This window comes from Leptosomus discolor, chromosome 20, assembly GCF_034619465.1.
Source record: "Leptosomus discolor isolate bLepDis1 chromosome 20, bLepDis1.hap2, whole genome shotgun sequence".
Taxonomy (NCBI): domain Eukaryota; kingdom Metazoa; phylum Chordata; class Aves; order Leptosomiformes; family Leptosomidae; genus Leptosomus; species Leptosomus discolor.
This window is the reverse complement of record NC_141410.1, coordinates 4,130,360-4,150,745: the sequence shown is the minus strand read 5'-3', so window position 1 is coordinate 4,150,745 and position 20,386 is coordinate 4,130,360. Positions and strand designations below refer to the sequence as shown.

Below are 20,386 nucleotides of genomic sequence, written 5' to 3'. Positions count from 1 at the left end.
AGCACCCGCGCTCCTGCACGCTCGTGTTGCCCGCGCGTGCCCTCGTGAACCCGCGCTCTCGCGCGCCTGGGCCCTCGTGCGCCGTGGGCTCGTGCCCGCGCTCGCGCCCACGCGCACTCCCGCGCTTGCACGAGCGCGCCGTGCGGTCGGGCCCGCGCGCCTGCACCTTGGCCCTCTCCAGCCCTCGTGCTCTCGCACCACCACCATCGTGCTCTCGCACGCCTGCGCGGTTGCCCGCCCGCTCTTGCACGCTCAGCGTCACGCTCGCGTGGCTCTTGCACGCTCGCGCCCCCGTGCAGCCGCACACGCGCACACACCCCACACCTCCCCCCCACCGCTTGCACACGTGCGCTTCGGCGCGCGCCCGCTCTCGCACACGCGCGCGCGCGCCCGCCCGCAGTCACGTGGCTGGCGGGGCGGGGCCTTGCACCACGCTGCCCCGTCGCTGTGGCAACGGCGTCGGGTCGCCGCGCGCGCATGCGCGGTGGGTCTGCCGGCGCTTCTCCGGCCCCCCGGGCCCCTCCGCGCACGCCGCCTCGCCCCGGGTCTCCCTCCGCTCCCTCCGGCCTGCCCGACCCCTGCGGGTTCACCGCAGGTTTTCCCTCGCCCGCCCCCCCTTGGGCTTGTCCCGGCTCCCCGAAGTTACTTTCCTGCCCCCGGTCCCCTCAGGCTTTCCCGCCCCCAGGCTCCCCTCAGGTTTCCCCCCGCCCCCGGTTCCCCCTCAGACTTGTTCCGTCTTTCCCTCCGTCCCTCCCAAGCTTTTCTCCTCTTTAGTCTCCCCCCAGCCATTCTGCGGCCCCCCTGGCTCTCCTCCTTCCCCTCAGTGCCCCCACCACAAGGGGTGCAGGCCCCGGGGTTAGGCTCTACCCAGGCCCCGATGCCCCCCAGCCCCGCCAAGCGAGTGCGTGTGGGGTTGAGCTGAGCCTTGGAAAAATGGCCTGGGAGGCGGTGAAGGTGGTCGTGCGCTGCCGGCCCATGAACGCGCGCGAGGAGGCTCTGGGCTGCCAGGCGGTCGTCAGCGTGGAGAGCTCGCGGGGTCGGTGCTGCCTCCAAAACCCCGCCGCCGCCGGCGAGCCCCCGAAGCAGTTCGCCTTCGACGGGGCGTACTGCCAGGAGCACCACACGGAGCAGATCTACAACGAGGTCGCCTACCCGCTCGTGGAGGTGAGTGGTGCCCGAAGCAAGCCGGCCGCAGGCAACACGTAGGTCGGGACGTGGGCTGGGGAGTTTTACGTGGGTGAGTGATCCCTCAGCGGAACTCATTTATGGACAGAAACAGCCCTGCCTGCTGCTTCAGGAGGCTTAGCTGCAACCCCGGGGTGCGGAGGGCAAAGCAGCGTCCCGGTGGCGGGCTGGGAAATGGGGAGGAAAACTCCCTCTTTCATCAGCCAGCGGGGCGCTGAGGATAGAGTTACATTTAATTGGTTTAGGCGGATGTTTATATGAAAGATGAACCTCCCTGAGCAGGCCCTAGAGATGGCAGCTGGACAGAAACTGCGCTGGAAAGTGATGTGAGGAGAAGGGAGACAAAGAACGCTCCTGATGATTTTAAGAGACGGTTTTACTGTCAAGTGAGAAACCTTAGAGAAGACGGGGAACCTCAGCCTGTTTTAGGCTAGCAAAATGAGAGGGAATATGTTTGTTGCCTGTTAACACTTGAGCATGTGAACAGCTAGTGTGAGAAAGGAACCAGTTCAGCAAAAAACCCCCAAATTTTGTTAGAAGAAACAGGGATAAAACAGCCAGTGATAGTTTTAAGATGGAAGCTCCTGATTGGCAGAACAACCAAGGTCTGAAACAGTAGGTTATTAGATTCATGGATTATTTATTTTTCCTTTATTTAAACCTTAAGAAATCCAAATATCTTCTGTCACTACCATGCGTCTCTTGAAACAGGAACAAGTGAAATTGAGGCCTGCTTTCAGCCAGCTTTCCAACAGAAAGTCATTCTAACCTAGAGACCGTCCCTTTCCCACCCTACCATCAACTAGCACTCCAGTTGCCTCCCTGCGTTTCATAAGATTTTTCCACCCTATCATAAAAAATATTTTTGCCTTCTAAGCAATGTCAACTGCCCTTCCCCTTTTCAACAGCTGCATTTCTTCCAGTTTTCCATTTTTGAGAGGAAAGGCTATCAATTTACATGCTAGCAGAATGCCTTTTTTAATTATTGTACTCTGATGGCAAGTGAAGATCAAGCAGTTGTTTGACGTTTACTTCCAGCTCTTCCTTTTGTGAGGTGGGGTTCAATCCTGGGCAGTGTAAGGGTGAAGATCGTGGCTGTTTCATTTGGTTTTCCTCCACCCACCTCCAGGGTGTCACCGAAGGCTACAACGGCACCATATTTGCCTACGGCCAGACTGGCAGTGGGAAATCCTTCACCATGCAGGGAGTGGTGGATCCTTCTACGCAGAAAGGCGTCATACCCAGGGCGCTGGAACACATTTTTGAGAGCGTACAGGTGGGTGCGTAACGATGCGAAAGGGATCCCGTCGTGAGCTGGTGTGAGAGCGAGAACGATGGGGTTTGTGTCCTGCCCCACGGAGCGAGAGCCGCTCGCGCTCGGGGCCAAGAACGGGGACAGGCTTTTGGGGACGCTGCCTCTCACCCCAAAGCCGAGGCCCCTCTGTAGTCAGATGAGCTGCACCCTCGTCTCTGCTGGCTTCAGGGCCTCGCACTCGAGGTGTTTAAGGACCGAAAGTCCCTATAGCGGGTGTGGAGTGGTTACACCTGGGAACGAAATGCCAGGAGGGGGTTGAGGAAGGGAGGCAGGCACCCAGCTGGCACTGAGGAGCCGCGTGGGCTGCCTTCACTTCGAGAACCTTACCCGAAAATCATTCCTGTTTTGTGCAGTGTGCTGAAAATGCCAAGTTCTTGGTGAGAGCTTCCTACCTGGAGATTTACAATGAAGACATACGAGACCTTCTAGGAGCTGATACGAAGCAGAAGTTGGAGGTGAGGCAGAGTCCATGTGTCTTAATTAGGAAATGCTTTAATTTGCTCAGATAAGCGTTATCATGAATGTCTCGCAGAAGTGCAACGATGCGCTCTGTCAGAAGCCGAAGGCCAGAAGATGAAGTTATAATGCTCAATGTGGGAGCCAAGAGGAGACTCTGAGGGACTTTAGTGAAAGTTTAGTGGCAGAAGGAACAGGATCCAGTCAGAGACGTGTCCCGCTTGACAGCGGCCAGTAACGTAGCAGAAGCTGCGTGAAAATCCTTGCTGGGCAAGGATGGAATAAAGTGCTCATGGGGCAACTTCCTCCTAATCCTCTTCATCTCATGGCCGTCTCTAAAGCAGGAGGATTCTGTGCCTGATAAATGTTTAATCTGATGCAGCGTAGCCGTGGATGATCTCGTTATCCGTCTAAAACAAAAAAGGCTGATCCTTTTTGGAGGGGACGCAGCAGATATTACTCCCCGTGGGAACGCAGGGGGAAGGCGGGCCGTTGCCAGGGACGCAGGAGGGTAAACTGCCCTGCAGTGCTCCTCGAGGGGCTGATTTTTACAAAATTTGCCTCTTGGTGGCTTTGCAAATCTTTTTTTTTTTTTTTTTTTTTTTTTAGTTTTTTTCGCACGTGTTCCCGGAGGGGGCTGCGAATCTCCTGTCCTGATTTACTGCCCTGGTGCAGAACACCGAGGCACCAGCACCATCTGCCGCACAGCCGCGCCGGGGTGGTGACAGCCCCAACACGGGGCGGATTGATTTTTTTAACAGGCTCCTGGCTTTCAGGGAGGCAAACCCCTCTCTGCTCCGCCATCCAAGCGTGCTTCACCTGCGGGCGTGGGGAAGGGCGGGTGGGAGGAGGGGGCTGGCTGCGTCGGCAGGCGCTCGCTGCAGTTTCCCATCCTTTGTTCCACATCGTCGGTGTCGCCGGTTTCCACGACGACCGCGGTTGGCACTGGGATGGCAGGAGCTGGGCACAGCAGTTGCCAGGGTAACACCATCACACCGGGGACAGCCGCTGCCTGTTGATGCCTCCGCCGAGAGATAAAGGGAGTCACGTCCTGCGGAGGCCACCCAAAGCCCGGGCGGAGCCACTGCTTGCTCCTGCGTCCCCCAGTTCTCCTCCGAAATCCCATTTCTGTTCATCCCTTTGCCTTTCGACGTCAGCGCCTTTGGTGACACCAAAGCCCACATGGCGTGAAACCCTCCAAAGAGCAGATTTTACAGAGCTCTGCAAGGAAAATGCCCCCCTTAAACAGCCGTGTCCTTGGCTGGGGGTTCCTCAGGACTCTGCAGCACCCTCCAGTACAGCCGGGCCAGCCCCGGGGCTCTCCTGTAGCACAGGCAAAAGTCACAGTCTGGCCGTGATTCTGTAACTGGATTCACCCTGGGCAGTCACGGCTTTAGGACAAGGCTAAAATCCTGCCTCGCTCCATCCGGGGCGGATTTTTAACAGCAAACACTCTGTTTCGCGTTGCTTCTCGTGGCGCGTGTGTCACCAAAATAGCTAAGGCTCTTCTCTGGAAGTCACACCGCCAAACGCGGTATCTGTCGCTCCGTGACACCGAGTCATGACAACCATATCTTGATATCCCCGCTGACACGATAAAGATAGTTTTGGTTGTGAACTCAGCAGATGCGGGGCGTACCGTAGCTGTTGAAAATGAATTCAGCTCGTTTAAAATTCCCTGTGTGGAGCAGGCTGGTGTAGGAGTGCAGGGATCTCTCGACTGTTTTGTGGTTTTTTTATGTAGGTTTGATCAAGATTTTGAACGTTTCAATCGTTCATTAGCATGCTGGATGAAAATTTCTTCTTCTGCCTAATTGATAATTGCTGGAAAGATGCTGTTAGGTATTTAACGCTCTGTCTCTACCCAGGTGCCTGAATAGGATTTTAGAGCATCTTAAAAATGAACTAATCCGGAGAAAAATTATTCTAGTCCGCCTGCGCGTGATGGGTGTGACTTTGGGAATTGTGTCAGGGAGATCAAGACGCCCTCTCAGAGCGGAGGGGCTCAGCAAAGCACCGGTAACGATATCGGTGACTATTGAATCTGTGCTTTGATTTTTAAAAAGCTCCCTATGACTGAAGAGATATTGGAGCCTTTGCCATAATAGGTGAAAAACTTTCCAGTGCTTTTTTTAAAATATGCAGCTTAATAATAGGAGAGGTAGAAGGCGGCTCAGCGCAGGTTTCTTGTGGCCTGGGAGATGTCTGAATCAATCAGCAAACTTTTAACTTGAATTCTTTTGGCCTGCAGAGCCACGAAGGTGGCTCCCTCTTTTTTTGTGTGGTTTTATTCCTCCTTCTGGCTTTTTGGTGGCAGCCAGAGATCTTTTTTAGCCGTACTGCAGTTTAATTTCTCCACGTGCAAAGCTCACACAGCCCCCGAGCTTCCCGACAGTTTCCAGCACGTCTTCCCGCAGCCTCGGTGCGCCTTCTTCTAACCCGCCTTGCGTTTGTCCCCGTTTGCAGCTGAAGGAGCACCCGGAGAAAGGGCTGTACGTGAAGGGGCTCTCTCTGCACACCGTGCACAGCGTGGGCCAGTGCGAGCGGATCATGGAGGCAGGCTGGAGAAACCGAGCCGTGGGTTACACCCTCATGAATAAGGACTCTTCCCGCTCCCACTCCATCTTCACTGCCAATATGGAAATCTACACCGTGGGTAGGTAGCTGGATGTCCTGCCTTAGGCCTGGGCCCAGCAGAGCCCAGAATCTGTGCGGCCTGACCAGTCACCCCACAGCTAAACGTAATCCTAACTGATTTTAGGTCCAGTAGAAATCAGAATTGTGCCCCGACATGGACGTTCTCTGCAGTGTGAAATGGCTGAGTGTTCAAAGTCTTTTTTTTTTTCCCTTGATTCCCCCTTGGGAGAGAAATGTTTTACACCCAGACTGGGAACATATTTAATTCTCCTTCCATTTCTTTATCTTCTAAACCCTTTATTTCCAGCAAAGGGAGCTGAATCTCACAGCCCGCACAGTGGCTTGGAGTTCACGCCTTGCGCAGCCTGGAGAAATTTCTGTCGGTACCTCTCTGATCTGACCCCCTTTACAAGGCGAGTCAGATCACTTCAGCCAACAATTCCTTCATGGAGCTTAATCACAGGGCACACCTTTTAAGCAAACAGCTAAGCTGGGTTTTAAGATGGAATAAAAGAATCCCTTAATAATATTTTAATGACTAATTTTCCTTTCTCAAGCGTCTCATTTCCACTGGCGTTTCTTTAGCTGATAAAGCTGCCTCGCCGGGTCTGAACACTGACCTCGAGAGGGTTTGTTCTGGGACTAAGAAAGGAATTAGTCTCGTCCTTGACCCCGGCTGAGGCTGTGAACAGCTTGACTTCATTTGCTTCAGCTGTTTCAGGCACGGGGAAAGTGACACAGCGCCTTCCTAACTTGTGGTTCCAGATGTGGGTGACAGTACCTCCTTTTCCTCGATCCAAAAAGGCCTAGGGGAGATTTGGGGAATTTCTCAATGAGCATAGCCGGTGGATGCTAATCCTTGCGCTATGCGAGTCCATAAAATCCCAACTTTAATGCTAACAAGGAAAAAGAAGTATTTACAGTCCTCTCTTGTCTTCCAGATGGGTGCAGGGCTCTTAATCCAGCCTGCAACAATTTCTCTGATTTAAAGCTTTGAAAACTTGTTACACAGGATAGGATGGCAGGTGGGGAAACCTGCAGTTTTGGCAGTTAAATGGGAGGCAGCTGGAATATTTGAGGAGAGAGTTGAGGGTTCTGGCAACTGTAACTGTACGGTTCTACTAGGGTAATTAGTAGTTGAAATAGTTAATGAAGTTGGTATTTATGTCATCATCTTTAGGCTTCATGAAGAGATGCGTGGAGAAGTTCCAACTTAGTTTCTAGCTGAGCCTGCAGTAAGTTATAATTTACAGGCAGTTGGTATTTTCAAGGATCTCTTTGTCTTTATATGGACTAAGGTGACTCTTTAAACCAGCAGTTTAGATTCAGGAGCAGGATTAGTGCAAATACCGGGCTGTCTGGCTGCAGATGTATGAAATCTGCAAGTTACCATCAGTATTTTTACCCTATTTAGAGCAGCAGATGTTTTATTCCGTTACGTTGCGCTTAGGGATCGATCAGTTCATGAGGAAGTTGGCCAGTGCTTACGCTGCCAGCGCTGGCCGATGGGCTGTGCGGGAATTAGGCGGGCAGACTTCGGGGCTGCTGCAGGCGTTTTAGCAGGAGGCTGGGACCTTGTTACACCGTGGAGATGAAACTGCTGAGCTCCTCCAAACAGCCTCTGTGGGTAACAGCGCTGGCAGGAACCAAAACAACTTTTTAATTGCCTGGCAGTGTTTACATACCCTGGGGGGAGGAGGGAAAGGGTTAGAAAACCTGCTTTTTGTGACTGTCTGCTCACTCCAGCTCTCAGAAAAGACAGTGAGAGGGTGCTCTGTTTAAGCCCCATCTGTTTTTTCCCCAATTCTCCCATGCCTCGACATGCCAGAAAGATCTGGAGTGAAACAACAGGTTTGCTCTGCAGCAAACGTTAGGTTCCAGTTAACAATCTGTTGCTGTGACTGGGGAAATATCCTGTGGCGATAGATTTTTAGGTTTTTTTGGTTACCTGTGAACTTTCCACTTTCCCCTGTGCATCATATTATTCATTGCTCGTGTTTAGGTGTTGTCCACAGCCGTAAAGCTTAACTCTGGCTGAGTCGAAGGCTAGGTTTTGTAGAAGTCCGTCTGGAAAGGGGCCGACTGTTAAAACCTCCGTGTTCTTTTTGCTTGGAGCGCTCTTCCCTTAAACTTGGGTTGTAATCGTGAGGGATGACTGGGACATGGACATCTGTAACGGGTCTGCGTGGCAAGGTTTTGGTAGCTGGGGGGGTTACAGGGGTGGCTTCTGTATGAAGTTGCTAGAAGTTTCCCTGTGTCAGATACACCCAATGCCAGCCAGCTTTAAGAGGGACCCGCCGCTGGCCAAGGCCGAGCCCATCAGCGACAGCGTTTTTCGCCTCTGTGATAACGTATTTAAGAGAGTGAAAAATTTGTTGCGCAGCAGGAATTGCTGCGAGTGAGAGGAGTGAGAATGTGTGAGAGAAACCTCCTGCAGACACCCAGGTCAGGGCAGAAGGAGGGGGAGGAGATGCTCCAGGCGCCGGAGCAGCGATTCCCCTGCGGCCTGTGGCGAAGACCACGGTGAGGCAGGCTGTGCCCCTGCAGCCCGTGGGCGGTGGAGCAGATGACTGCCTGCACCCCGTGGAGGGCCCCCACGCCGGAGTAGGTGGATGCCTGAAGGAAGCTGTGACCCCGTGGGAAGCCTGCACCGGAGCAGGCTCCTGGCAGGACCTGTGGCCCGTGGGGAGAGAGAAGCCCCCGCTGGAGCAGGTTTGCTGCTGGTGACCCCGTGAGGGGGCTCACGCTGGAGCAGTCGGTTCCTGAAGGACGGCACCCCATGGAGGAGACCCACGCTGGAGCAGTTCATGAAGAACTGAACCCGTGGGAAGACTCACGCTGGAGAAGTCATGGAGGACTTTCTCCCGTGAGGGGGACCCCACATTGGAGCAGGGGAAACGTGTGAGGAGTCCTCCCCCTGAGGAGGAAGGAGCGGCAGAAAACAACAGGGTGATGAACTGACCCCAACCCCCATTCCCTGCTTTCCCCCCTGTGCCGCTGCGGCGGAGGAGGGAGAAAAATCATGATCAAAGTTAAGCCCGGGAAAGGAGGGAGGGGTGGGGGGAAGGTGTTTTAAGATTTGGTTTTATTTCTCATTACTCCTCTCTGAGTTAATTGGCAATAAATTACATTTTTTCTTTAATCGAGTCTGCTTTGCCCGTGACGGTAAATGCTGAGTGATCTCCCTGTCCTGATCTCAACCCCACAAGCCTGTTGTTATTTTTTTTCCTCTCCCCTGTCCAGTTAAGGAGAGGGAGTGACAGAGTGGCTTTGGTGGGCACCTGGCATTTTGGCCAGGGTCAACCCACCACAACATCCAAGAGTGTGGTCCAGTGCTCAGGACAGTTGCCTGTGGTTTGGGAATGTGTGTCCCGCTCTTTGCTCTGCGTAAGGCTGGGGAAGTTGAGCAGCCAGTGAAACCGAGAGGTTCCTAAAGCGACTGAATTGCCCTTAGTCACAGGGGATTTGTGTCTTCATGTTAATCCATCCTCAAAATGCAGGTCAGGAAGCAGACCCTATACGTGTGAGGGGTGTGCCCAGGTAGCCGGGGAGCCAGCTGGGAACTTCAGCTCACATCTTCTCATGCCTTAAAGCATTACAATGGGAATGGCACCAGCTCACCGCGTCCGACTCCTCGCTTGCCGAGATCCCTCTCCTCATCCAGGTGGTTCGGGCTGAGCGCAGTCTGGGTTTCTTGCAGTTTTCCTGTTCTCGCCTGTGTTCCTTCATGTTACTTTCTCACTGAGAATGTCAGGAGTTGAGGAGGAACAGATGCCGCCAAGCAAGCCTGCGTGCTGAGTCACGGCGCAGTTTTACAGCGCTCTGGGCGGGAGGGGCGATCTGCTGGGCTTCCTGAACATTGGAGCCAGATGGTGGACCTTGATGGTATCTGATGGGATGTGCTTTTTCTTTTGAAGCACAGCAAGAAACTTCTTGAATACGTCCATTGATTAGGGTGGGTTGGAGTCAGTCTTGAGAAAATCTGTAGTTTGGGAGTTCATGGAAAAACTGTTTCCCAACGTAATGTCTACTCCACGGCAGTCTGTAGCGGTAACCTTCCCGCCTCTCTGCCCACATCACGCAGGGGTTCAGGGAGTGTGATCTTTCGCCTGTGCTCTCCAACTAGCCCTGCTCCACTTGCTGCCCGTTGACTCCTCATTTCATGCTTCCTCCCTTCTTTCTCCAATTTTCAGACATTAACTTCATGAAACAATCTGAGGAGGAAAAAAGTTGTATAAACTCATGGTCTGACCTTGGTACTTACAGAGGGCTTTGCGTGAAGTTCTAAACACTGTGGAAATATTGTGGAGGGTGCGTGTGTTCAGAGCTTACTGGGAGAGTAAGAACGGGTATGAATTCTTACTGTGCAGGATCTCGTCCAGGAAAGCACTAAAACCTGCAGTTCTAAGATTAAGCAGATATTCATGTACTTAAGGGAGTCGGGGCCCAAATGTAGACAAAGAACAGGGCTTGAACTGGAATGTAATGCCAAGAGAGTCCTGGTTCTTGACTCTTGAGATGCTTCCTCTTAAGGAGAGCCTAACCCGGGATTGTTTTCTTGCAGATGAGCGAGGGCAGGAGCACCTTAGGGCCGCAAAACTCAATTTAGTGGATCTGGCGGGAAGCGAGAGACAGTCAAAAACTGGAGCCACAGGGGAGCGGCTCAAAGAGGCCACCAAAATCAACCTCTCCCTCTCGGCTCTGGGCAACGTCATCTCGGCCCTGGTTGACGACAGGTGTAAGCACATCCCCTACCGAGACTCCAAGCTGACCAGGCTGCTGCAAGACTCCCTCGGAGGGAATACCAAGACCCTGATGGTAGCGTGCTTATCTCCGGCTGATAACAACTATGACGAAAGCCTCAGTACTTTGCGCTATGCTAATCGAGCGAAAAACATCAAGAACAAGCCCTGTATCAATGAGGACCCCAAGGATGCTCTGCTGAGGGAGTATCAGGAGGAGATTAAGAAGCTGAAGGCCATTCTAGCTGAACAGATGGGTGCAAATAACTTGTCAGGTAGGAGTGCCCTTAGTGGCTGCAGAGGTGTTTTATCTTTGGCAGAAAAAAGAGGCTTTTGCACACAAAATGCTCGCTGGATTTCACCTCAACCTTTCCCTTCCCTGCTGGAGGAAGAGTTCTCCGTTCTGGTAATGGGCTTTTCCTTCACCATTGCCAAATTGCCCTTATTCCACTGGTAAAGATGATCTCAATTATCCAGTATTTTCAATAATGACAAATGCTGATGTGATTAAAGTCCTCAGCTCTCCTTGGTCATTCTGGCTAGAATTTGGTCAGTCACAGAAGAGAGGTTTTGGCTGGCAGAGAAAAAAACGAGCTGCGACAGAAAGAATAATGTAAAATTCTTTATCAAATACATCTGTATATATGTTTTCAAAGTCAGCAGGCCGTGCTCTGCGCTGTGAATTTTTGATGCCCCAAGGAAAGTTTTGCCCTGCTGGTGGCACTGGTTACGGTGAGCAGCGCTGTCCTCTCTGAGGATTCAGCCCAGCCTCAGCAGGCTGGCTTTTTGCTGTGAAGCAGGAATAGCAAATGTGGGAACAAACGGGTAAGAGCAGCCTTTAGGGAGCTGATCACCTTTCGAGAATTATCCCCTAAAACAGGGCAACTTTCAGCAGAGGACTAAGGCTGTAAGATTTATTTTTTCCCTCTTTCTGCCACCTTTCAGAAACAGCCGTGAAGAAAGAAGGTGATTTCCTTGCAACTTTCATCTCATCCCCAGTGTCTTTTATCTTCCACATCTGTTAGCACAGCCCTGGGTCTCCTGTTACCCCGTGAAAGAGATGAGGTTTATATTCACTTTCATATACCTGAAGCTTAAACCTCTCCCCCTCTGCTCAGCGCTGACTCCTTCTCTCCCCACACCGATGGAGTCCCAGGCCAGTGGGCGTTTCGGCAGCGCAGAGGCTGGCGCACGGGCGCAGGTTAAGGAAGCGCGTGGATTGCGACGTTCTTTGCTGGCGGCCAGGCTCTTTGTTCAGTTTCCAGGCATTCTACAGACAATCCCACCCAGTAACTGTGAGCGATTTTTATTTCTGCTTTGCTTTGTAGGGCTTCTACCTGCCGAGACCGCTCACCTGGCAGCCAAGCCAGCTCCCCTCCTCAAACCCCAGTTAGATCTTGAAGCAGAGAAGCAGCTGATCAGAGAAGTAAGTCAGGAGGGGTGTAACGGGTCTGCCTGAGCTGCAGCCCTCACCGTGCTGTGCAGTGGTAGCTGGATAACACACCAGTGTTTTGGCTACTGCTGAGCCGGGCTCACACAGCACCAAGGCTGCTTCCCCAACATTTCCCCAGCAGGCTGGGGGTGGGTAAAAACTTGGGAGGGGATATAGCCAGGACAGCTGACCCAGACTGTCCAAAGGGATATTCCATCCCACAGGACGTCTGCTCAGCAATATAAGCTGGGGAAAACAGGAAGAAGGGGGGGGCATTCATTTCGCGTTTGTCGTCCAGAGCAACCGCTACGCGTACCAGAGCCCTACTTCCCAGGAAGTGGCTGGACATCTCCTGCTGATGGGAAGGAGAGAATAAGATCTTTTGGTTTGCTTTTGCTTCCACACACAGCTATTTGCTTCATTAAACTGTCTTTATCTGACACACATGCCTGTTGTTATATTTTCTCTCCCCTGTCCAGCTGAGGGGGTGAGAGATAGAGTGGCTTTGGTGGGTACCTGGCATCTGGCCAGGACCAAACCACCACAAGGGGGTATCCCATAGTGTCCTTCACTAAGGCTTCTGGGTTTTTATAATAATTGTTATAAATATGGTGTAGGGCTGTGTGGTTCAGCCCTTTCAGAACACTTCTTCCTATTTTTTGTCCTTGGGCTTCTCCCATGGACAGAACGTGTGTTGGTGGAGACCTTATTTCCAATGCCACTTTCTCCCAGCATTGTTCCCATCATCTCTGGAGATGAATTGGAATGGATTCCCAAGAAGAATTTTAGAAGTAACTATTAGATTCCTTCTGTCAGAGGAAGGAGAAGAAGGAGGAGGAAAGCAATAGCCAAAGATGTTAGAACAGCACAAGGAGGAAGATAAAGAGGGGATATGGAGCCAGGAGGAAGAACGAGGGGTTGGGGGCCAGAAGGAAGTAAAACTCTCTCCTTGCTCTTTACAAAGCTCCTTCCAGGGCATCACATCTGCCCAAGATAACGGTTTCTAGCACTAACTAGTCACCTTCCATCAATAGTGCGTCGGCTTCCATCACAGGGAATGTCAGGGAATACAGGATGGTGAAGTTTTATTGGGGGGGCCATAAGACGTGACCTAGAGTGGACCTAGATGTGACCTTGTGTACAGTCAGGAGCAGGGCCGTAGCGACAGGCTGCCTGCTGTGCCTTTCAGGAGTACGAAGAGAGGCTGGCCCAGCTAAAGGCCAGCTACGAAGCGGAGCAGGCGTCCCGTGCCCGCCTCGAAGAGGACATCAGTAGCCTGAGGAGTCACTACGATCTCAAGCTGTCTGCTCTCGAGGAGAACCTCAGGAAGGAAGCAGGTGTGGACGAGGCAGATGGAGGGTGCGCAGCGCAGGCTGAGCGTTCCCTGATGCTTTCGGCCCGAGCAGACACAGACTGTTTCTGCAGAGTCAGAGTTGTGGCAGCTGCTGCTACTGCAGCAAGTGCTGCCTGGCGGCAACAGCAGTCCCTGCTCTCAACCTTCCCTTATTGACAGCAGGAGTGGTACCTCTGGCTCTCCTGGGCTACTCATGAGACTGTCTGTCCCAGCTTTGTCCTCTTCCCTATTTCCCTGATCCCTTTTCCCTGTCAGGACCAGCCTGGCCCCCCCCTGTAAGCCTTGAGGCGATGAAATGCTATTTTGTGAGTTTCTTCTGCCTTAAGGCAGCATTTCTCTCCAGCAGAGGTTGGAGCTGCAGAGAGGACGGGTCTCGGCAGGCGCTGCTCTGTCTTGATCCCGTTGGCTTTGCGCAGCTCGCGCGCCCCAGCCGAGGGTGGCTGCGGCAGTCTCTTCCATCGCATGCAAATGCGACTCAGCCCTTGGTCTCCCGGTGGATTATCACCACCATCGCTTTGCTGGAGGGTGGATATTCCTCTCGCACACCTCTAAGTGGTTGCCAGCTCTCCTCTTCCTCACCGCTTCTCATTTATAGTTCCGCAGCACCCCAGCGCATGTTTTGCGACGTGCTTGTACAGCATTTATTGCCCAATATTAATTCTTGAACCTGTATTTTTCACTTTTGACGCTATCGCTTTCTAAGATGAGAGGTTCTTTTTCTTTCCCCTCATGAAGCCCCTGGCCTCGGAGATACATTATTTGTGTGAACCCAGGCCAGTAAAATCTGCATTCCTTAGCTGATACACCCTCTGGGTCTTTGATGGCTTTTACTGACCAGCATCAGTAACAGGCCTTTTCCTTCCAGACACATAGTTCTTAGCTGTTGGTGAAGACTTTGTGTGATGTTTTCACAGATTTGTGCTCCAGTTTTGCAGAGCTCGTTGCTGACATTGTGGGGTTTTCCCCTTTTGCTCTTCAGCTGCCATGAGGACTGAAACTACTCCTGGCCAGACACCTCTGCCTGAAGACTCTGTTGCTGCAGCAGATGAAGGACCAACGTCAGCCCAGGTACCCTCCAGGCTACTTCTCCCCCCAGGGCTGAATGCACCTGAGCAGGTAGCGCCGTGCTTCACCTACCCCGGTACTCACATTGCGACTTTTCAGAGCTGCGGCCTTTGGTTTCCTCTCGTCCTCAGGACCCAGCAGGACCTTGGACTGTCCAGGACGCCGGCGGTGTGCACGGCGGGAGCGCTGGAGCAGAGGTGGCTGTCACTGCCCAGGGGGTTTCATTGCCTGCAGAGCAGCAGCAGGTCCTCGCCAGGTCAGTGACTACGCTGCTCCTGCTGACTGCCTCCTGGGCATTGCTTACAACGCACGCAGGCAAGAAGCAACCCTGTTCTTCCACGATATTACAACTGTCGAGCTTCAGCTGTTCGTTCAGCGCAAAAAAAAAACCCAGGCAGATGCGTGTTCTTTACCCCAAAATTAACTTTTTCTGGATAAATAGCTCTTAGCTGCGGCGTTCGATGATGCCAAGTGCCAGAATTATGAGAGAAAAATCCAAAGATGTCTGCGTCAGCAGATGTGGCTGCAAGAAAAGCGTGCTTCCCTGATAACAAATCCCAGATCTGCAGGCAGGGAAGTCCCTTCCTTCTCTGGCTTTTTGCAGGTGTAATTTGTGAGGTGTTTATGGAGTTGAGTCTCGCGGTCGTTGACAGAGCTTAAGGGCCCAAACAGGTTTTGGAGGCGGCCTCCTTTTCCTCTGCAAAATGGTTCTTGAAGGGCACTTAGAGCCCTCAGGTAAGGTAGCAGGCCTTCCTGCTGCTTGCTGTGCCTGGGGATGGAGGAGAGCGCATCCTCCGCGACCCTCCTTTGTCACTGAGGTCACTTTTGCCTCTAACTCACACATTTGACGATGTTTGCAAAACGTCAGCCAGAACTGCCGTCAAAATTCCCCAATGGTCACGTTTTAGGGGCAGCATTAGACCCCGCTCCTGGAGCACTGGGCTGTTTCAGAAATACACACTTTGAGGAAATTCTGCTGATTTTTCTCCTTTACTCTGTTGCGTGGAATTATATTTAAATTAGAAATGCCTTGTGGATGATGGAGTTTAATTCTGCAAAGTTCTGTGGGTTTTTAACCAGTCTTTCAGCTTTACTGTGAGCTGCTGTGGCGTGTGCTCGCTCTGTTGGACCTCTCCCAGCTGAAAAAGGAGCTATTAAGAAATCAAGAATAGCAGTGTCTGTAATTTGGGGGCAATTCTCTCCATCACTGGAGAGGTCTCCACAGAAACCATTCGTTTTGACTATATATCAAATCTTAATAGGCTGATTGCGGCGTTCCCTTTTGTGACAAACAAGGGAAAAACGCTCTTCTAATTACACTGTGAAAATCAAAGTTCTCCGCAGATCAGGCGGGAGGGTTTGGTTCCGCAGGCATGGGGATTTTCAAAGCCCCCTGTTAAGAGCTTTACACATCAGGACAGCTGCGAGTTCTCTGACACTCGCTCGGCAGAGCAAGGATTCAATCGCGCATTAAGCAAACGAAGCCGAAGGCTGCTTGGCAAGTGCAGTACCGTAGAGTAGCGGGTCATCTCTGGCGGAGAGCGAGCTCTTTCGGATGGGTTTGAAGATAATTAAGAGGCTGTTATCAGCCGAGGTTTTACCAGCAGTGGGATTGTCTCCAATTTGAGCCAGCGCTGGCCAACCTGAGCTATCTGCTCTGCTGCAGAGCCCCGTGAAGACAAAGAGAGCGGCTCTGGAGCGCGGCTTTCTTTCCGTGTGGGAGCGTACGGGGCCCTGGGGGGCAGACACGGGGCGAGCTTGATTTCAAACGTGGGCCTGTGCCGGCACTCGGGCAGCAGCGCTGAGGTCGCCCAAGTCATCAACCCTGGCTGATGCTGCCCCAGAAAGGAAACTGTTACTGTGGCTTCCAGCCATACAGCTCCCATATCCACCATTTTAAAATATTTTGTTGGTGTAGTTTTGGCACTTTGTGTGCTTGCCTTAAGATTCTTTCAAAACAAGAAGTAAGAATAGAAATAATACCTTCAAGATGTATTTTAATAAGAATTTAAATACCACAAAACAGGGTTTTTAAAAAGAATTTGGTGAGCGTAGATAGATATTTCTAGACACACTTGTTGACAGAGGTGCTCAGAATAACAAGCGTTTTGCCTTGGGTCCGCAGGAGTATCTACGGCAGAAACTGTGAATAGAACTAGAATTTGCCAGGATTACTCAGGGCAGCAAATCTCGTCAGAAATCGCTGTTTCTGTACCGGGTCTTCCCAAACGTCGTTCAGGTCAGGACGTGGATCCTCCACGCCTACGCAGATGGTTCTTTGCGGTGCTGAGCTAAGAGAAGCGTTTGCCTTTTGCAGGCTGCAGATGCTGGAGCGACAGGTGGTAGGAGGGGAACAGGCTAAAAACAAGGACCTCAAAGAAAAGCACAAACGCCGGAAAAAATACGCGGCCGAGCGGAGGATGCAGCTGGTGGCCGCGCTGCAGCAATCGAACGAGGACAGCAGCGACTGGGTTCTGCTTAACGTCTACGACTCCATCCAGGAGGAGGTTCGAGCCAAGAGCAAGCTTCTGGAGAAGATGCAGAAGAAGGTGAGCAGCTCCCTCTTACCCCTGCTGCAGATTTAAGGAGCACCTCTTTCCTCCTCTGCGTACCCTTTTTTTTAGGTTAAAGAGGTGGTTTAGGGCAGTATGTTTAGAGAATGACTCTGGCTGCATGAAATATTTCACACACGGGCCTGCGTTAGTACCTACAAGCTCGTTTGGGTGCATTTTTATGAAGGACCAGATGCAGCGGCCCTCAGGGAGGTGAATTAAGTTGTTGAAACCCAAAAGCCCGCGGTTTTAAGGGCCGGTGTCGTTGTTGGGCGAAGAGTTTGTCTGGTGATGAGAGAGGATGCGACTCCCTCTACTGACCTACGCAATCTATTGCACAGCTTCCTCCAGCTCTGCTACCACGCCTGGGTTCCAGGGAGAGGTTACGCTGTGGAAAGTCTTCTGGGGGGAAAAAAAATCAGTATAAAACCAACTCTCTTAGATTTTAGGCACACTTGAAAATCAGGTGGTTTTTTTTCCCCCAAAATCTGCGTGTGTAGTCCTAAACCTGCACGTTAAGAACTTGCTTTATTTAGGTTATCAAAGAAACATTGCACCTTTTTCATTGAAATTAGAAACTCCCAAGAGCTGGTTAGCACTGGACACAGCCCACACTAGTGAGATCAAGCAAACATTCGGCTTAAGGTCCATTCAGAGACTGGGCACTTTGGAGAAACACGAGAAATCTTTCATTAAAACAGACGTGGAATAATCTCTCCACACAAATCTCATCCTAATTCTTAACTATAAATGAGAAATCTTCACAAATAGTGAAGCTTTTGTGTGTATCTTTCCAATCCTCGGCCTGACAAATTCCTGTACTCGCAGTAACCACCGGTCTCTATAATCCCAATGATTTTTTCCTTTTTTTTTTTTTTGATGTCCCAGCTGCGGGCTGCCGAGACCGAGATCAAAGATCTGCAGTCGGAGTTTGAGCTGGAAAAGATTGATTACCTTGGCACCATCCGCCGCCTGGAGCGAGACCTGATGCTCTTCCAGCAGCTGCTGGATCAGGCGCAGTCCCTCGTCCGCCGTGACTGCAACTACAGCAATCTGGAGAAGATCAAGCGCGAATCCACCTGGGATGAGGAAACCGGCTGCTGGAAAATTCCAAAGCCTGTCATTCAAAAAACCCACCTGCCCGCAGGTAAGCGGAGCGTGCTGCCAGGCTCGGCAGATCACGTTTGGGCTGCGCTTGCTTGGAAAATCCTCGGCATACAGCAAGTTTGCCTAGAAAATTTGAATAACAACATCATCTCAAACGAAGGTACAGATCCTTCGGGAATCTCTGTGAGCCCAGTGACTGGAGCGGCATTGGGGATCGGGGAGCGCAGAGCGGTAATTGTTCTAGAGACGACGACCCTTTAACACCGGCCCAGCTTAACCTGATCTCCTTCTGTGACCAGGTGACCCGCCCAGTAGGTGAGGGGAAGGCTGTGGGTGTCACCGACCCCGCCTTTAGCAGCCTGTGACACCGTCTCCCCCAGCACTCTCCCAGGACACCAGGCGGCTCACGGCCCGGGCAGCTGCACCCTGAGCTGGGTTACAAACTGGCCGGACGGCCGAGCCCAGAGAGGGCTGGGGAACGAGCTCAGTCCGGCTGGCGGCCGGTCACAAAGGGTGTCCCCCAGGGCGTCCCCCAGGGCTCAGCGGTGGGACCGGTCTTGTTTGACACCTTTATCGAGGACCTGGACGAGGGCAGCGAGCGCTCCCTCAGCGAGTCTGCAGGTGACACAGAATCGGGTGGGAGCGTTGCTCTGCTGGAGGGCAGGAAGGCTCTGCAGGGGGACCTGGCCAGGCTGGATCGACGGGCCGAGGCCAAGGCCATGAGGTTGAACAAGGGCAAGGGCCGGGTCCTGCCCCTGGGTCACACCAACCCCGCGCAGCGCCACAGGCCGGGGACGAGCGGCTGGAAACTGCCCGGCGGGAAAGGGCCTGGGGGTGCCGGTCGGCAGCCGGCTGGACACGAGCCGGCGGTGTGCCCAGGTGGCCGAGAAGGCCAACGGCATCCTGGCCTGTGTCAGCCATGGTGGGGCCAGCAGGAGCAGGGAGGTGACTGTGCCCCTGGACTCGGCTCTGGTGAGGCCGCCCCTCGAAGGCCGGGTGCAGTTTTGGGCCCCTCAGGACAAGACAGACATGGAGGTGCTGGAGCGGGTCCAGAGCAGGGCAACGGAGCTGGTGAAGGGTCTGGAGAACAGGTCTGGTGAGGAGAGGCTGAGGGAACTGGGGGTGTTCAGTCTGGAGAAGAGGAGGCTGAGGGGAGACCTTATGGCTCTCTACAGCTGCCTGAAAGGAGGTTGGAGTGAGGTGGGGGTTGGTCTCTTCTCCCAAGTAACAAGGGATAGGACAAGAGGAAAGAGCCTTAAATTGCACCAGGAAGGTTCAGATTGGACACAAGGAAACATTTCTTCACTGAGAGTGGTCAAACGTCGGAACAGGCTGCCCAGGGAAGTGGTGGAGTCACCGTCCCTGGAGGTGTTCAAAAAACATGTAGATGTGGCACTTTGGGACATGGTTTAGTGGGCACAGTGGGGTTGGGTCAACAGTTGGACTTGATGATCTCAGAGGGCTATTTCAACCTAATGACTCTATGACCCTCACAGCACTTCCAGCCCTGCCACTGCCCAAACCTGCCCGGACGAGCCCTCCAGCCCAGAGTGCAGAGCTAACGGTACGCTGCATTTCTGCTCCCTTTTCTATCCTATTCTACGTAATTTTTGCCACTAGTTCCAAGCCGTAACCCACGGGCTGGCACAGAGTCCGGCGCTGCTGACGGCGTTTTCTGCTTCCAGCCTGAGGAAGACCGCTACAAGCTGGTGCTGGACAGGAGCGACAGCGAGACCATTGCCAGCAACTACTTCCGACCCAGGCGAGCTAGCCAGATCCTCCACTCCAACCCCACCCAGAACAGAGGTAAGCCCCCCTCTTTTCCCACAGGGAGCCCACCCTCATCTTCCTCTTCTATGGCTCAGCTCCCTCAACAGGGATTTTTCGCAAGATGAGGCCTGTTTTTGGCGTCCTGCGAGGACCGATGCCCACCGCTGTCCCTTCCTCTCCTCTTTCAGCTCCCCCGGGGCCGGAGGGGGCTCGGAGCGGGGCCTCCGCCATGCCCCAGCCCCGGCCCTTCCGCCTCCAGGCCCTCGCCTTGGCCCCCCCCACCACCACCAAGCGCAAAAAGGGCAAAGCTGGCTCCGGCGCCCATCCCCTCTGACTCCGCCACTCCTGAGGTGTCCGGCAACGCAGAAAGATGCCAAATCTGTGTGGTTTCGCACCAAAACGCTCTCGCTGTACCTCGGGGTGCGGGAGCTCGCTGTCGCCATGTTCTCTCGCGCCCTGTACCCCCCCCCCCTCCCCCCCTTCCCGCTGCAATAAACCAGTCTGACACCGCCATTTTGAGGTCCCACGCTTTGAAGGAACCTGCCTCCTCCTGCTCAGGGCGGCGGGGCCGAGGGTGGGAGCGGGCTGCGAGCGGGGCCGACCCCCGCGCCGCCCAGCCGGGCCCCGCCGCCGCCGCCGCCGCCATCTTCCTCCTACGGCGGCCGCGCGCGGCGTCACGGCGGCGTCCTTGGCGATTGGCCGGCGGCGAGGAGCTGTCTGTCGGTGATTGGCGCGTCGTCTGGCGCTGATTGGTTGCCCGCGCCTGCCCGC

At 53.3% G+C, this 20,386-nt stretch overlaps 1 protein-coding gene across 1 annotated transcript; it reads left to right on the top strand.

Annotated features, from left to right (window-relative positions):
* Positions 1 to 924: 924 nt before the first annotated feature.
* On the top strand, positions 925 to 20,364 carry KIF17 (kinesin family member 17). The gene is made up of 16 exons (XM_086476331.1): positions 925 to 1,164; positions 2,315 to 2,461; positions 2,854 to 2,955; positions 5,423 to 5,612; positions 10,158 to 10,610; positions 11,664 to 11,761; positions 12,957 to 13,104; positions 14,101 to 14,189; positions 14,318 to 14,481; positions 16,498 to 16,735; positions 17,627 to 17,885; positions 19,342 to 19,409; positions 19,531 to 19,651; positions 19,804 to 19,922; positions 19,982 to 20,073; positions 20,136 to 20,364. The coding sequence occupies exons 1-16, from the start codon at positions 934 to 936 to the stop codon at positions 20,362 to 20,364; spliced, it is 2,748 nt and encodes a 915-aa protein (XP_086332457.1). The 5' UTR covers positions 925 to 933.
* The last annotated feature ends 22 nt before the right edge of the window (positions 20,365 to 20,386 follow it).